At 44.7% G+C, this 18,817-nt stretch overlaps 1 protein-coding gene across 1 annotated transcript in view; it reads right to left on the reverse strand.

The window, feature by feature from the left end:
* MAST2 (microtubule associated serine/threonine kinase 2) overlaps window positions 1-13,631 on the reverse strand; it is a 213,154-nt gene extending 199,523 nt beyond the window's left edge. Inside the window, 1 exon segment of the mRNA XM_021096724.1 lies at window positions 13,151-13,631. Coding sequence (XP_020952383.1) covers window positions 13,151-13,336 — 186 coding nt within the window. The 5' untranslated portion in view covers window positions 13,337-13,631.

Raw genomic sequence — 18,817 nt, forward strand, 5'->3', positions numbered from 1 at the left:
TCTAGGTTTTTCTTTTTCCTTTTTTTGGCCGCACCTGCTAGGGGCCTTTCTCAGGCTAGGGATCGAATCAGAGCTGCAGCTGCTGGCCTACGCCACACCACAGCAATGCAGCATCTGAGCCACAGCTTGCGGCAGCACCAGATTCTTAACCCACTGAGCGAAGCCGGAGATGGAACCTGCATCCTTACCCAAATCTTATGCCGGGTTCTTAACCCACTGACCTGCAATGGGAACTCCACATATCTAGTTTTTAAAAATGGGCAAGATACCAAGCAACAAACTCTTAATAAAGACTGTAGATGTGTTAACCGTTAAATAAATCAATAAATTACTTACAAAGGACATTAAAAACGGGCAAGATTTTTAATGAGACCCTACTGCAGAGCATGGGAAAACCTACTCAATAGTTTGTAATAACCCATATGGGAAAAAAGAATGGATATATTTACATGTATGATTAATTCACTTTGCTGTACATCTGAAACTAATACATTATCCGCCAACTATATTCCAATGAAATTAAATTTTTAAAAATGTCTTAGATACAAATTTATAGAGAAATATAAGGAAATGATTACTTAAGTAAGGAGAGCGATTACCTCTGGAGGGAGGGAGGGGACTGGAACTGGAACGGGGCCCAGGGAGAGGAGTTTTGAGAACGGCTGGCAAAATTCTTTTTCTTCACCTGGGTAACAGTTATGAGGGTGTTTCATCTTATAATAATTCGTTGAACTACACGTTTGTTTTTACTGCTTTTCTACTTATCATATTTTACAATAAACAAGTTAAATAGGAAAAAAGGAGTAAAGAAAGAAAAACTGCAAAACTAGGGGTCTGCTACAAAAGTAAGGGAATATCTTGCTACACATAAAAATACCACAGTGACAAAAAATAAAAACATAGAACAAACATTTAGGGAGGTCCAACTGAAAGTAGTCATTTAAAATCTTGATTTAGGAGTTCCCGTCGTGGCGCAGTGGTTAACAAATCCGACTAGGAACCATGAAGTTGCAGGTTCGGTCCCTGCCCTTGCTCAGTGGGTTAACGAGCCGACGTTGCCGTGAGCTGTGGTGTAGGTTGCAGACGCGGCTCGGATCCCGCGTTGCTGTGGCTCTGGCGTAGGCTGGCAGCTACAGCTCCGACTGCACCCCTAGCCTGGGAACCTCCATATGCAGCGGGAGCGGCCCAAGAAATAGCAAAATGACAAAATAAATAAATAAATAAATAAATAAATAAATAAATAAAACCTTGATTTAACTACAAAAACAACACTGTAAAATAGACATTCTTATCTTCCTTCAAATTCAAACCTACTAAACTACTAAGAGAATTCAAACCTAGACCAAAGTATGCTTCTCCTCTGTAGTCTACTTAAATGACATTGATAAAGAACTCACATCAGTAAGAAAAGTAAAAATAGTCTATAATAAAAACATGAAAGCACATAAGTAAGGAAATCACAGAAAAAATTTTCAAAAAACCCCAATAAATCTACAAAGATTAACTTCACTAATAATCAAGGAAATGTATTTAAAGCATTGAGATGCCATCTAAACACAGCAAATTAACAAAAAGTAATAACCTGATAACACCAAGGGTTGGCAAGGACAGAGGGAAACATCCCAGGTCAAAGTACATATTGATACAATCACTGTAGAAAGTAATCTGGTAATAATATCCAGCAAGAGAAACTCTTGCATATGTACACAAGGATATTTACCTCTAATATGGAAAATGGAAATAACCCAACTGTTTATATATTATACAAATTATTTATTCAAAGGAACGCTACAGGAGTTTCTGTGGTAGTTCAGCGGCAACGAGCCTAACTAGGATCCATGAGGATGCGGGTTTGATCCCTGGCCACTCAGTGGGTCAAGGATCCGGCGTTGCCATGAGCTGTGGTGTAGGTCGCAGACACGACTCGAATCCCTCATTGCTGCGGCTCTAGCATAGGCCAGTGGCTACGGCTCTGATTAGACCCCTAGCCTGGGAATCTCCATATGTCACAGGAGCAGCCCTGGAAAAGGCAAAAAGACGAGAAAAAAAAAAAGGTTTGCTGACTCATGACATAATTCTCATAATTCTCAAAAACAATGTTGAGTAAAATAAGGTAAGAGAGCAAAAGGATATACATAATAACACACAATTTATATAAAATTTAAAAGCAAATATTCCGGAGTTCCCATCATGGCTCAGAGGTTAGCAAACCCAGCTAAGCATCCATGAGGCCTCGGGTTTGATCCCTAGCATCGCTCAGTGGGTTAAGGATCTGGCGTTGCTGTGAGCTGTGGTGTAGGTCGCAGACACGGCGGCTCGGACCCTGAGTTGCCGTGGCTCTGGTGTAGGTCAGCGATTACAGCTGTGATTGGACCCCTAGCTTGGGAACCTCCATACGCCTTGGGTGTGGCCCTAAAAAGACAAAAAACAAAAAAAACGCAAATATTCCCACATCTTGCTTATGGATAAATATCTTTAGTAATGAATTTTTTTTCCACTAACGCAATAGTTTAATATACACCATCTTCAGAACAGTGATTTCCTCCTGGGGAAGAGAGAAGTTTTGCACAAAATCATAAAGCCAATGAAAGCACAGAAATATGAAACTAATCTTAATTCCCAACCTATAAACCCCAGTTTATCTCTCTAAAATAATTTGATAGTTAAAATGAAAGCATCTTCAACTTTTTTTTTTTTTTTTGGCTGTGCTGGCAGCATACAAAAATTCCAAGGCCAACTCTGAACCATGCCACAAGCTGCAGAGACCCAAGCTGCAGCAGTGACAATGCCAGATCCTTACCTGCTGAGCCAGCAGGGAACTCCAAAGCATCTTCAATGTTTTAAGAGCACAGGCTCTAGAGCCAAGGCTCTTTTGGGCTCTATCACTTACCACCTGGAGGACCTTGAAAAAGGACAACAGGATGCTTACATGCAAAAGCATGAAATTACTCTCTCTTTTAGTCACATTAATACTAAAATTAGCTCAAAAAGGATAAAACACCTAAATATAAAGGCTAAAACCATTAAACGGGTAAAAAAAAAAAATGAGTAAATGTTCATGGATTTAGCAACGGTTTCTTAGGTAAGAGAAATCACAAGCAACAAACCAAAAATATAGGTAAATTGTATTTCATCAAAAATTTTAAAATGTGTGTATCAAAGAAAGTGAAAGACAATCCACTGAATGGGAGAAAATATATGCAAATCATTCTGATAAGAATCCAGCATTCAGAATAAATACAGAACTGTTACAATTCAACAATAAGCAACCCAATTTAAAAATTGGCAGAGGAGTCTCTCCTAGGGATGACTTGAGCCCTGCCCCTTGATGGGAAAATCAGAACCTGTAGAATCTTATTTGCAATTGAAAGGAAAAAAAAGGCAAAGGGTTGGAATAGACATTTCTAGGAAGAAGATATGCAAATGGTCAACAACCAATAAAAAGATGCTCAACATCATTAACCTACAGGGAAATGCAAATAAAAAACACAAAGAGATGTCATTTACATCCAGTAGAATGACCACATTTTTTTAAATTGGCAAATAACAAGTGTTAGCCAGGTAAGGGACAGCTGGAAGCCTGTAAATTGCCGGTGGGACTGTCAGAATGGTACACTCATTGTGGAAAACAGTTTGTCAGTTCCTCAGTAAGTTCAACAGAGTATTATCATATGACCCAGCAATTCCACTCCTGTATACAGAAACAAAAAACTGAAAAACAGGTGTACAAACAAAACTTATACACACATGCTCATAGCAGCACTATCGCAATCTCCAAAAGGTATAAAGAACCCAAATGTCCATCAGTTGAATAAACAAAATGCTGTATATCCATATAATGGAATACTACTCAACCATAAAAAGGAATGATATATGATGATACACGCTACACTGTGAACAGATCTCAAAAACATGTACGAAAAAAGCCAGACATAAAAGGCCGCATATCATACGATTTCATTTATATGAAATGTCCACAGTCCATAGAGACAGAAAACAGGTTAGCGGTTGCCAGGGACCAGGGGAAGGAGGAAATGGGGAGTGACTTCTGGAGTGATGAAAATGTTCTGGAATTAGGTGGTGGGGAAGGTTGTACATCCGAATGCACTGAATGTCACTAACCGTAAATTTTATGTTAAATGTATTTTACCATAATTTAAGAAGTCGAAGCATATATAGAGGTAGGCTTTCTAAAGGGCCATACTTCCTTCCAGAAGCCTACTAAAGTGAGAACAAGGAGTTCTCTTGTGGCACAGCCAATAAAGGATTGGGAGTCATTACTGCTGTGGCAAGGGTTCAGTCCTTGGCCCAGAAACGTCCACATGCTGCAGGTGCAGTCAAAAATAAAATAAGGTAAGAAGAGCTAAAACCCAGTCACCTTCCTCTCTGGCTTCTCTGGGCTTCCTTGTGGCTTTTTTCCTCTTCCACAGGCTGGACTGACAAAGCGAGAAACTCCTACAGACAGCTCTCACCGGCCACCAGGACCTGCGAGAGCGGGGTCTGCCATGGACAGAGGAAAACAAGCTTTTCCAGATCTCCTAGGTCTTCCTGGGAAAAGGCCTTTACATGCATTCAAAACAGTGACTAACTACCCCAAACCCTGTGGGCCTCTAAAGAATGAAGGTTCTAGGTGATCTACACCCAAAATAAGAGGATTTCCAACACAGTCCTAGTGTGGACTGTGTCAGGGTTGGAGGGCTGTGGACTAGCTGGATAGCGACCAAACCTCCCCCCTGGGCACAATCGAAAAGACCTGCCCTCCAGCAGCTACGCTAGGCCTTGTGACTCAATTCTGACAACGGAATAGGGCTAAGTGATTAAGCCATTTCCAAGTCTGGCCCATCAGCCACTCCCACAAGATCCCCCACTTGCCGCCTCAGGGGACCTTGGAAGCCGTGTGTAGAAAATGGTAGCGCTTCCATTAGTCTGGGTCCTTTCAAATGTATTTGTTATAGCAACTAGTGTTCTCAGATAAAAAAGGCTACCAACATGAGAGCTAGTAATAAAATGTCCCTTTCTCTTACTGGTCAAAGGCAGGACTCAGATTCCCTGGGGTCATCTAGAAAAAAATCATCTTGATATCACCTCTTTGAAATAACTTAAAGACTTTTTAAAAATTAATACCAACAATTTGAAAGCTCTGTTGTCATTAAAGCATTCCTGCAGGCCTGTAATAGTCATGAAAATTAGAAGGTCTGACATTACGGTATTACCTCTGCTTTGATGAAATACAGGCAGAGAAACTATGTGGCTTGTTAATCTCCCAACAAATTAAAGGTTAAAGAATTTGTGCATCTGCTACTCAGGTTCACCCCAGGAAGTATTTTATTACATTAAAGTTGGTACAACTAAAATGATATCACAGAATTTTAAAATGTGGTTTCCTTGGCCTGATTTTGCTCTTAATTACATTCTAAAACCTAGGGAGACTATAATATCGTCTAAGCCAGTTACTTAATAAAGAAAACCATAAGTTTCCCTAAAGGGAAAAGCACCAATTAAAGCCATCTTTCCAAGCTGAACAAAGTAAAAGAACAGCTCAATAACACCAACACATCAAAGATCAAGCCCTATCTTTCTCGATTACATTTATTTCTAAAACCAGATGAAAACACAGAAAAATACGAACTCTAAGCTCACACATTTATGTATGCACCATAAAATATGATAATTAACCATTATTGAGCACTGATTGTTATCAGGCTTTGTAAAAAGTACTTTACATGGATTAATTTATTAATTCTAACAACAACCCTATAAAATTGGGCATGACAGCATCTCCATCACACACATGTGGGATAATTAAAGCTCAGAGAACTCAAGTAACATGCAACAGGTCACAGAGTTGGAATCTGAGGTCAGAATGACTTATTCACTACACCAACCCTTCTCATTCACTCAAGAAGTATTTATTTAGTACCTCCTATACACAATTCTAGAAGCTGGAATATAGCAGTGAGGAAAAAAACGACCCAATTTCCTACCCTCATGAACCATATATTCTAATGTGGGAAATGACAATAAACAACAAATATGTGATAGTAACAGGTGAATAAAGGACATGACTGAAAAGCGGGAAAGGGAATGACCAGTATTAGTTTAAAGACACTGAACAAGGAGTTCCCTGGTGACCTAGTGGTTGACTCAGTGTTGTCACTGCCCTGGCTCAGGTTCCATCCCTGGCCTGGGAACTTCTGTGTGCCATAGGCGCAGCCAAAAATAAAGAAGCCTCTCTGAAGAGGTGATATCCGAACAGAGACCTGAATGGGACAGGAGGCCAGCCTATGGATGCATCTGGAAAAAGAACACCTCAGTAGAGAAGTCCTCAAAGGATCATTTTTAAAACGTCCTCACGCAGGAGCGTGCTTAACATACGTGGAGACCAGGAAGGCAGCCAGTGTAACCAGAGCTCGGTGCCAAGAGGAATAGAAGAGAACGAGGTTGGCAAAGGCGAAGAGGTGGACCGTGCGGAATCTTACAGGACAAAACTAGCACTTTGGATTTTGACGGATTGTGATGGAAAGCCACTGCAGGGTTTTGAGCAGGGGGTGACAAACTTTGATTTTAGCTTAAAGGACGATTTCGATCTTGCTGTATGCAAATTATCATGGGTGCGGAGAGGAGGAGAAGAGCAGAAGCAGGAAGACAGGAGACAGTTATAGAAAGCCATGAAAGATGACAAGCTAAGAGTTCCCACTGTGTCTCAGCAGGTTAAGAACCCAAATGGTCTCCATGAGGATGCGGTTCAATCCCTGGCCTCACTCAGTGGGTTAAGGATCCAGAGTTGCTGCAAGCCCAGGCAGAGGTTGAAGATGTGGGTCGGATCCAGTGTTGCTTCGGCTATGGCAGAGGCCTCAGCTGCAGCTCGAATTAACCCCTAGCCTGGGAACTTCCATATACCACAGGTGTGGTGGGAAAAAGAATGAAAGATGACAGGCTAACATTAGGGCAGTGACAGAGCTAACGGCAAGGTTTCATGAAAGGCGAAATGTATCACCAATCACATCCGATGGGCTGAATGTGGAAAATGAAGTTAAGAAACCAATCAGGAGTTCCCATCACGGCACAGCAGAAACGAATCCGACCAGGAACCACGAGGTTGTGGGTTCAATCCCTGGCCTTGATCAGTGGGTTAGGGATCTGCTGTTGCTGTGAGCTGTGGTGTAGGCCGGGAGCTGTAGCTCTGATTCAACCCCTAGCCTGGGAACCTCCACATGCCGCGGGTGTGGCCCTCAAAAGACAAAAGACAAAAAAGAAAAAAAGAAAAAGAAAAGAATCAAGGCGTTCTCTGGTGGCAGAGCAGGTTGGGTTAAGGATATGGCATTATCACTGCAGCAGCCTGGGTCACCGCCATGGTGTGGGTTCAATTCCTGCGGGGGAACAGGCATGGCCTCAACACTACTACTACTGCTGAGACTACTACTGAGACTAACACTACTACTAATGATAAATATAATAATAATAAATAAAAGCAACTGGTTGAGTGACATGAAGACTGGGTTTGGCCACTGGGCTTTGGCCAATGATGACCTTAACCTAAGTGTTTCAGAGGAACTATAGAGAATCAGTCGATTGGAATGGGTTCAAAAGGAATGAAAGGAAAGGAAGTGAAAGAAGATATAGACAGCTCTTTCAAGCAGTTTTTTGTTTTGGTTTTTGCCTTTTCTAGGGCCACATCCACGGCATGTGGAGGTTCCCAGGCTAGGGGTCTAATCGGAGCTGTAGCCACCAGCCTACACCACAGCCACAGCAACGCAGGATCCAAGCCACGTCTGTGACCTACACCACAGCTCACGGCAACACCGGATCCTCAACCCACTGAACGAGGCCAGGGATCGAACCCGCAACCTCGTGGTTCCTAGTCGGATTCGTTAACCACTGAGCCACGACGGGAACTCCTCAAGTAGTTCTGTTATAAAGAGGAGCACTCTCCTACTCATAGACAATTGTTTCATATCACTTGCTCTCTTGCCTGAATAACTGCAAGAGCCTCTTAACTGGTCTCTGCTTCCACATACCCATTCGGTCATGCTCAACAGAGTAGCCATAAAGATGGGATTGAAATGAATGTGTGTCATGTAATTCCTCTGCTCCAAACTCCCCAGTGGCTGGCCGTGACCCAATAACTTGGTTTTCAAACCCCTTAGGGCCCCCAGTATGTATATCACTGATGAAAAACAACCAACATCTGCTGATAAAAAGTAGTAATTACCAAGGTACCTTAAGGATTTTCCCAAGAAGGTACAAAGCTAGACGGCAAATTCAGCAGAGAACCACAGAGAAGTTTAGATCAGCAATGAAGGAGGCATAAGGGTTGCAATATTAAGCTTCCTCTGACTAGTCCTGATCATAGGTGGCCATGAGTAACCGCGGTGGAAAAAGCTTTTAGGGTGATCTTTGGCTAAAGGACAGCCAGTAAAACAACGATGGGAAAATCTGTAAGCAGATGCTCCCACCCTCATCAAGGAACACTGTCCAACTTGCTTCCATCATCCCAGGCTCTGCTCCCAGCACCTTTTTGGGTTGTTTTTGGTTTTTTTTTTTTTTTTGCCTTTTTAGAGCCACACCCACAGCATATGGATCTTCCCAGGTTAGGGGTTGAACCAGAGCTGTAGCCACCAGACAACACCATAGCCACAGCAATGCCAGATCCGAGCTTCATCTGCGACCTACACCACAGCAATGCCAGATCCTTAACCCACTGAGTTAGGCCAGGGATCGAACCCAAGTCCTCATGGATACTAATCAGGTTGGTTACCGCTAAGCCATGATGGGAACACCTGCTGCCAGCACCTTTGATGAAAATGAATCTTCCAAAGGTAACAGTCTTGCAGGAGCTAGCCCTTACTCATACTGCTTCTGGATAAGAGGGGAGGAGGGCTAATGAACATTCTGGATTGAAAAAACTAAGAAAAATTCTCAAAAGCCCACATTTTAAACACCATGTCCTACATTCTATCCTCCACACAGTTTCCAGAGTAATTCAGCTAAAAATCAAGTCAGGCTATCCTACTCCCCTATTTATGATTCTTTCACATAGGACTAAAGACTTTCTACAATCTAGACTCTTTAGTCTCTTAACTCATCATCCACACCTTCAAGTTCAAGTTCCAACAATACCAAATTGATTACAGTTCCTACACAACATATGCAGCCTCCCCTCTGTGTGTTTTCTGCCCTGTGCTTTTGCCACTGTACTAGCATTGTAGTGCAGAAGAAAGAGAAGATACTATTTCTGTGAAAATAATTTGGAAAACTCCATAACGGTGCTGAGGGAATTCGAGAGACTAAACATGAACACCATCTTCCTCCGTCCTCAAAAACGTCTCATTTCCTTCGCTGATCTATTTCTTTCTATCTGACGACCACAATTACTCAAGTTACCCAAATTCAAAATACTGGCATCATTTTCTGTTAATTCATCCATTCATTCCATCATTACTTAGATCTACTATAACAAAGCTCTTGACAATGCATGATGGTAGATAAAATGATGACACAGTCCCTACCTTCGATAATTTACAACTTAAAAGAAGAAATGAAATAATACAAAAATGAATACAGAATGATAGAAGTGCGAGCTGCTACAGCCCAATCGTGAAAAAGCAACTTCACAGAACAGTTTCTGTGGCATAAGCTAGGCCTGGAAGCTTGAGTAGAATTTTAATGGGCCAAAACAGAGAATAAAGAGCTTTTTCAGACGGATGATTAATTAAAATAAATATATGAAAGTGCCTAAGCAGTAAACAAATATTTAACGAATGCCCATACATACCAGTTAAAACGATAAAGGCCAGTACAATGATGAATAAGGCAGCCTCTATGGAGTTTTTTCTCTGATGAGATTGACAACCATTAGGTAGGATATTGCTGAGGAAATATCTCTTCTAGGCACCAGCCACATCTATGTTTCCAATAAACATTCAGATTAGTAACTATGTTTCAAAACCATACTAGCCCTAGGTATACAACAGTAAATGAAACAGTCTGGGCATCAAAGAACTTACTAATGAGAGAGAGGAGCAATTTCAATTATGTATTTTGCAAAGCAGACAAAGCAAAGTCTTGGGAACCAAAGAAGAGGCAGCTAACTCCAATTCTAATAAAAAGTGATAAGTATCAGGAGTTCCCATCAGGGCTCAGTGCTCACGAACCCAACTAGTTTCCATGAGGACTCAGGTTCTATCCCATGCCTTGCTGAGTGGCTTAAAGATCTGGCGTTGTCTTGAGCTGTGGTGTAGGTCACAGATATGGTTTGGAACCCGCGTTGCTGTGGCTGTGATGTAGGCTGGCAGCTACAGCTCTGATTTGACCCCAGCCTGGAAAACTTCTGTATGCCAAGAGTGTGGCCCTAAAAAGACTCCCCCCCCCCAAAAAAAAAGGTAGTAAGTATCAAGTGGACCTTGAATGCCAAGGTCTTCAAACTTTATTCTATGGATATAAAGAAGCTAATGAAAGTTTTGAAGATAAAGAAATGAAAATGATCACTTAATATTCTCTATCACTGGAACTCAGGTAGTTAGAATGCAGAATAAATCGGAGGCTAAAAGACTAAAAGTGTAGTAAATGCAGTTAAGGTATTACAACAACCAAGACAAAAGTTTATAAATGCTGAGTTAGGTGATGACAGTGGGTATTCCCATGATTTGAGAGATGTCACGAAGACAGAATCAGCAGAATTCAGATGAGGGGGTCAAGGGAGTGGGGAAAGTCAAAGACCATGGATATAATTTCAAGTTTGATGACAAGGAAAAGGAAAGGCACAGAGAGAAGCACATTTCACAGGAGACAAAAGGAATTCTATCTTGATGGTACAGTAAGCCACTGGCCTAGAGATCCAAGTCCTGCATCCTGCTCAGTAGTTAGTCCTAAACACCAGCATAGCAAATGCAAAAGGAGGCCCACCCCGTGCCATGAGAAACGGGGAACAAAGGCATTTGTAAGAGGCAGAGGCTTGGTGATCAGGTAGGGTGCTTACTCTCTGAATGAAAGGAATCCATCCAGCCTCACAACACACTCAACAGAAATTTTTACCTTTTCAACATCAAATAATTTCAAGCGATGGACTTTTAAGGACCCTATCAAATTATGAACATCATCATGAGTGGCCACATGAGTGTCTTCGTTCCATGGGCTGAAGGAACCTTTGAATTGTTTGACTCGCACACTGTAAGTCGCATCTCAATCAAAAAGTAAACAGGAGTTCCCACTGTGGTTCAGCAGGTTAAGAATCCAATGGTATCCAAGAGAATGCAGGTTCGATCCCTGGCCTCCATCCATGGGTTAAGGATCTGGCATTGCCATGAGCTGTGGGTGTAGGTCACAGATGCAGCTCGGACCTGGTGTAGCTGTGGCGAAGGTTGGCAGCTGCAGCTCCGATGTGACCCCTAGCCTGGGAACTTCTGTATGCCTCAGGTGCAGCCCTACAAAGGAAAAAAAAAAAAATTAATATACTATTAAAATCATCAGTTCGGGGAGAGCTTATGTGTAGAAGCCAAACCATAATATGAGGAATGCATACAAGGGGAAGACGCTGAGCCAGTGAGTACAAATGCATTTTTCAAGAAGGTTGCTGGTAAAGCAAAAATGAGATTACAAAGTAGTTTAGGTAGTTACACAATTCGGGGAAATTATGCTGTTTTGTTTTTACCTGAGATATAAGACAAAGAGAAAATAACATACATAACAAGGGCCTACAGCAGATGAAAGGGGATGAAATCAAGGACACAAATAGAAGGGCTTGCCTTCTCTCGAGGCTGAAGCAAAAGATAAGTGAACACAGAAATCCTGAGATAGAGAAGAGGGGGAAATCAGGCAACCTTGAACTCTAGTGAAGCATGAAATAAGGTCCGATGGACCAGGTAAACTGAGTCAGGAAAGGATCTAGGCTTTCAGTACATTTTACCATGTTTCGAACAGGAACTGCAGAGAATATAAAAGGTGTGGATGAGGGGGTAAATTATACGGGAGGACAATGATCTAAGGCCTGAGAGCAAGGCCAGAGACAGCCAACAGCACAGTCTACTCAGGACTCGGTGGAGAATATAAAGGAACAAAAGAGGGAAAAAATCCATGTGCTAACAGGTGCACCACTGAAACGACATCATAAAGAACGATGTCTAAGAAAAATGCTTATTTAACATATAGGAAAGAGGCAGGCGACCTAAAAGAACTCTTGAAAGACCCAAAGATAAGGTCACTAGGGTCGTAAGTGGAGCGTGCGAAAGGAAAGGTGTCCCTAGAGTTCATTACTACAGAACTTTTGTTCTGTCAATCCCACAAGATCAAGGGCCACATACTGTTACACTGAACGTCCTACAGTTATTAGTGACGACTCCTCCCGACAAATAAAACTGACCTTTATCCCTCCTTTTAAATACGCCTACACTTGATAAGTTATATGAACACATCCTGTCCATTCGGAAACCCCATGAACTTCTGGCACTTCTTTCCATATATGTTTTCCCACTACGGTGTCTGCCGTGGTAAACTCCTACAACGCGGAAAACTGTACCCAGGAATTCTCTGCTCACTGTACTGGGCTTGAGATTGCACTCATCCATCCCCAAAGCACAGATGTTAACAGCCTATGTTTTAAAAAGTGCTTTCTCAGGAAAGGGATAGTTACAGAAGCAAAACTTAAGAATGATTGTGATCATACGCCTACAAGACTATAATGATGAAAAATCAGAGAATTCTTAAGAATGACATCCGTTTTCACAACTGCCAAGATCATCTCCAAGAGAAGGATAACGCACATGATCATACTGACGGTCCCTACCTTACGCCACTATTTACCCCTCGGGATAACTCCTCCACACCGCTTTAGTGAGCCTATTCTTTGCACTTCATTTACTCCCAGCCCACATTCCATCGCCCCTTCTTCCCATCCTGACCTCAGACGCTCAGAGGACCGGTTTTCATCCCCCTGCTCCCTCATCTCCCATCAACCCCAGACCATCACTTCCAAGTCTCCACTCCCCATTTTTCCGCCTCTCCAGACCTCCCATTCCTCCTGCCGAACTATTCAGTCCCCACCCCTTCAACGCCCAAGCTCAAGTCTTCCCGCCGGAGCGAGCCCTCCCCCTCCTCGCTCCCATTCAGGCTCCCCTTCCCCAGGCTTTCCTTTCCAGATCACGGCCCGCCCTACCTGCTCCGGGACTTCTGGCCCCGGGGGCCCGGTCCGCTCCTCCAGGCGCTGCCTCCCGGGCGGCGCTCGCCGGCGCGGGGCTAAGGGCTGGGGCAGCTCCGCCGCCCGCTGAGCCCCATCCTCCCGACGCGCGACCGGCGGCGGCGGCGGCGGCTGCGGTCGGTCGCGGCCGCGGCTCCGCTTCATATCTGCAGCTGGGCACCGCGGGCGTCAGCGCCGCGACCGTCCCGGCCCCGCACGGCCCCGGGCCGCAGCGCTGCCGCGCCAACCACCGCCCGCGGCCACCATGGCGGGGCAGGCGCCCAAAGCCACCGACCCCAGCCCGCAGCTCCTCCGCGCTCCCTGGAGCCTCAAGCGCCGCAGCCTCCCCGGCGCTCCCTACGGAGGCGGCAGCATCGCCGCGGCCTCGGCTCCCCCCACCCGGCACACGCTCGGCCGGCCCCCCGCCGCCGGCGCCGCCGCCGCCCGCTCCAGCGCCAGCCGCCGGCCGCCAGCCCGCCGGCCCGCCTGCCTGCCTCGGGCCGGGCCCCGCCCCTCCCTTCCCCGCGCGCGCGCGCACCGGGAGCCCGCCCGCCACCTCCGGCCGCGCGCGGCCTCCCGCGCACGCGCCAGCGAACGGTCGCGAGAGACCCGCCCGTGGCCCCACCGCGCGGCCGCCGCGGGGAGAGGAGGCAGAGCGGAAGGGGGCGGGGCCCGACGCGCCGGCGGCCGCGGCGAGCGCTCATTGATTCGTTCGTTCATCCATTCATGAAATTGAATGCCCGGCCACGCGAAGGGCTGGGGATCCAAAAATGAATTAGCACTGATAAGCGTGCTCGAGGAACTAGGCGGGGAGCAGGAAGAACCAGGAGCCCTAAGGAGACAAAATATGGAACCAGGGAACACAACACCAAAGCGTGCCTTTTTACGGAGCACCTGCCCACCGCCGTCAAATCTTCACATCGCACAGAAGGCAGGTCTGCCCATTGTGCTGTTACGGATAACAAGACCACGGTGGGCGTTCCGTTGTGGCACAGCGGGTCACTGCTGCGCCTGGGGTCCCTGCTCCGGCGGGGCTTGGATCCCTTGCCCAGAAGCTTCCTCACGTCCCGCCAGCGGCCAAAAAAAAAGAGAAGACCAAGGCGAAGGAACAGGCACCAGGCCCCTGAGCAAACTAGACAGGACTCGGACTCTGGTTTTCCCGTCCCTTCCCACTGTTTCCTTATGCTTCCAGAAAGTAAGCGGGGGTGGGGGGGGCTATAAAAGAGGAAGAAGTGATGCATTCCTCCAGGGGCAAGGGGAAGACCTAAGGGCTTCCGGAACACCCCCACGACTCCTCACTGACAATGAAGTCATATTACAGCACAGACCAGCCTGGCCACAGAGTTCAGCTGTGGCCTGGGCAGCTCAGCCCATCACTTTCAGTGACTCATCTGCTCAGCAACGTGGCTGTAGCTCAGCCCTGTCTGACCTCCTCTTTCTGGCCACAGCACTATACTTTTCCTCTTTTGACTTGACCAAGTTCTTTTCACAGTAGCGTTTCCTAAAGGCTTTCTCTATTTTTTCCTAGGCCTCCTCCCTGAACCCTTTCTGAGAGGTAATAATAGCTAACATTATAATGTGCCTACTAAAGACCAGACACTGTGCATTCAATTCACACATACGCACACAAGAAGTAAGTTGTGTTATTTCCAATTTATTGAGGTTCAAGTTACATAACATGCTGAATATGACACAGCTAATAAGTGCAGAGGCGGTGTTCAAACCAAGGTATATCAGATACCAGAGCCTACAAAAACAACCAATGTACCCTACAGCCTAGCGTCAGTCTGCTCCTGTATTCCCTGTTCCCGTCCCTCACCATCATCCATCCAGCTGCCTCAACCAGAAACCTGGAAGTAGCCCTAGATTCCTCCTTCCCCTCCCACGTCCACATCCAATTAATGAACAAGTCTTTATGCTTGGCGGAATCACTTTGCTGTACACCTGAAACTAACACGACACTGTCAATCAACTACATTTCTTTTTTCTTCTTAGGGCTGCACCTGCAATATATGGGGTTGAATCAGAGCCACAGCTGTGAGCCTATGCCACAGCCACACCATTTCTGAGCTGCATCTGCGACCTCCCTGCAGCTTGTGGCGATGCCAGATACTTAATCCAGGGATCACATCCTCACAGACACTCTGTCAGGTTCTCAACCCACTGAGCCAAAACAGGAATTCCTCAACTAAAAATTTTTAAATGAACAAGTCCTGTTGCTTCTATAACCTTACTGTCTCTCCCGTTCGTCTCTTTCTGTCCCACTGGTACCACCTCAGCTCAGGTCTTATCTTCTCTCACCAACTTAACTAGGAAAGGTTTCTAACTCAGTCACCTACATCCAGTCCCTTTCTCTTCAAACCCATCCTCCAAAAAGCCTTTACAAGAATCTCCATATAACATGTTACTCTCTTATTTGAAAGTTAAATGGATTTCCATGATCCTCAAGGTGAAACGAATTAAACTTACGTGGTTGGCAAGGCCATCTGAAATCTGGTCTCTGTCTGCCTCACCTTCCCTTATTAATTTCTGCTGTACCTATTATTTATAGTTATGCCAGCTATTTATAGGTCCCTGCATGTACAGAGTCTGCCGCAGTCTTGGTTACAGAGAAAAGAGACAAACTCTGATTAGCCTAAGACCGAAAGGGAATTGATTAGAAGGCTGTTAGAGAGGCTCACGGAGCAGAACAGAGACTGGAGAATCAGGCTTCTGAAACTGGCAGGAAACAAGGAAGCTCTCCAGAGTACACATTAGGGACAATTTCAGGACAGTGCTGTCACCACTACTTCCACACCACCAGCAGACAGTGTGCTGTCTGGAGCCACATACCTCTGCAAAGGGGATTCCAACCTTCCCTTCATAACTGCATCATCATTCCAGATTCAGTTTCTGGCAAGAGAATCCACTGATTGGGCCTTGGCAACTTAGGAACCAGCACTCCATCCCAACCTCTTACCTTCCACTATAGGGGACTGGGAAAGTCAGTGTGACACACAGACACTAAGGTGGTGCTCATGTTCCACCTCCTTCCCAGGGTTTATGCCTTTGCGTGATCCGAGGCAGGTGGGACTTTTGACTTACTTCTTATCAATACAATATAGCAAACGTGATGTGCTATCCCATGATTATTACATTACATAAGACGCTATCTTGCTTTCAGACTCACTCTCATTATCACTCCCCCAATGGCCTTGAAAAAGCATGGCCTCTGAACTGCCTGTAGAGAGAGTCATGCGGCAGAAAATTGCAGGCAATCTCTGAAAGCTATGGGCAGCCTCTGGCCCAAGAGCCAGCAAAAAAAAAAAAAAAAAAGAAGAAGAAGACAAAACCAAAATTCTCAGTCCTACGACCACAAAGAAATTAATTCTACTGACAACCTGGGTGAGCTCGGAAACAGAACCTTCTTCAGTTGAATCTTCAGATGAGAACATAACCCAGTCATATCTGGACTCCTGATCCACAGAGATTGTGAGATAAATGTGTATTATTTTAACCTGATAAGTGTGTGGTGATTTATTACCCAGTGATAGAAACCTAATACAGCCAGATACTCACTTCCTCAGTCTCTTGGCTGGAGATGGCCATGTGACACAATGTGGCTTGAATCCACTTTTATCCCTGTCTTCCCCGGCTTAAGGAATGACAAGTCAATTCTTTCAGTTGCGCAGGCCAAAACCTCAGAATGATCCTTGAGTCTTTTCTTTCTCCTATATTTCACATTCATTCCGCTAGCAAATCCTAGGCAAATCAAGAGAATATTACAATTATCTGGGAAAGAGGTGATGCTAAGTACTAAGAAAGTAATAGTAAGCAATGAGATCCTACTGTGTAGCACTGGGAACTGTATCTAGTCACTTATGGTGGAGCATGAGCATGTGAGAAAAAAGAACGTATACGTGTATGTGTGACTGGGTCCCTAAGCTGTGCAGTAGAAAATTGACAGAACACTGTAAGTCAGCTAGAATGAAAAAATAAATAAAATATTACATATAAAAAATAAAAAGTAATAGTGGTGTTGGAAGAAAGTGAGTGAATTTTAGAGAGACTCAGAAAGTTGAAACATTAGGAACTGTTGACTACATCTGGGTAGAGAGAAAGAGAAGATTTGAAAATGATTTCCTAGTTTCTGGCTTGGAAAACTGATATCGGAAACAGTGAAAAAGAAGTTTGAAGGAGATTATGATTGATTGTTTAAAGGTGTGTGCTCCTAAGTGCCAGCGAGGTAGCCAGTGAAGACGTACAGTGAGCATCCAACCAAGAGTCAAATTGGGAGTTCCCGTCGTGGCGCAGAGGTTAACGAATCCGACTAGGAACCATGAGGTTGCGGGTTCGATCCCTGCCCTTGCTCAGTGGGTTAAGGTCCGGCGTTGCTGTGAGCTGTGGTGTAGGTCTCAGACGCGGCTTGGATCCCTCGTTGCTGTGGGTCTGGCGTAGGCCGGCGGCTACAGCTCCGATTCGACCCCTAGCCTGGGAACCTCCATATGCCGCGGGAGCAGCCCAAGAAATAGCAAAAAGACAAAAAAAAAAAAAAAAAAAAAAAGAGTCAAATTGGCTTAGAGCTCAGAGCTGAGGGCTACCAGTATTGAGACGTGTAACAGACATAAACTGTTCAGTAATCTTGGGATATACACGTGATGACATCCCCTTTCTTTTTCTAGTTAGTCACTTAGGCCCCTCATGTCACGTTATTAGGAAATCTAGTATCTTCCTAATTATCTAAGAAATCCAAGGTTCCTATGTATTTTTAAAGGTAAGTATGGTACTTACCTATGGTAATATAAGAAACCATCCCAAAATTTGTAGCTTGAAACACCAACCGTTAAGGGATTGCCCTGGCTCAGCAGGTTAAGGATCCATTGCTGCCACGGCTGTGACTCTGGTCACTGCCGTGGCATGGGTTTGATCCCTGGACCAGGAACTTCTGCAGGCAGGGAGTGGGAGGGTAGGCACCCCCCCAAAAAAAATCCACCATTTATTTTGTTAATAATTCTTTGGGTCAACCGAGTAGTTCTTATGGCCTAGGTCAGTTTAGCTGATCACACTTGGTTTGCAAATGCATCTGCAGTTAGCTGAGCATTGACTATGACTAAACAATCTAGAATGACTTTTCTCAGTCTTCTGGCAGTTTTCAGGCTTTTGGTCATGGCAAGGGGGGCAACTAAGTCACATATCACTCATCATCCAGCAGGCCAGCTTGAATTTCTTCACAGGGCTGGAGGGATAGGGGTCCCAAGAACAGAAAAAAAAAAAAAAATAGCAAGTCTCAATATGAAAGCACTTTTCAAGTCTTTCTTGGTGCCACATTGGCAATTGTGCCACTGCCAAAGCAAGTCAAAAATCACAATGTAAGTCATGGCCAAAGCAAGTCAGTGTGGGAAGGGACTAAAGTCACATGCAAGGGGTAATAGACTAAAAGAGGGGAAGAATCTGTAGTTATCTTTGAAATCTACTCCAGAAAAATCAGTACCGTTTCCACAGTCAAGTCCAGCCAGAATTAGATTAGTCCATCAGCGTCACTGCCTCCTGGGACTATGTTATGGACTGAATGACTGTGTCCTCCCCACACTCATATGTTGAAGCCCTAACTCCTGTGTAGCTATATTTGGAGCTGGGGCTTCTAAGGAAGAAATTAAGGTTAAATGA

Source organism: Sus scrofa, chromosome 6 (genome assembly GCF_000003025.6).
Source record: "Sus scrofa isolate TJ Tabasco breed Duroc chromosome 6, Sscrofa11.1, whole genome shotgun sequence".
In the NCBI taxonomy this organism is placed as follows: Eukaryota; Metazoa; Chordata; class Mammalia; order Artiodactyla; family Suidae; genus Sus; species Sus scrofa.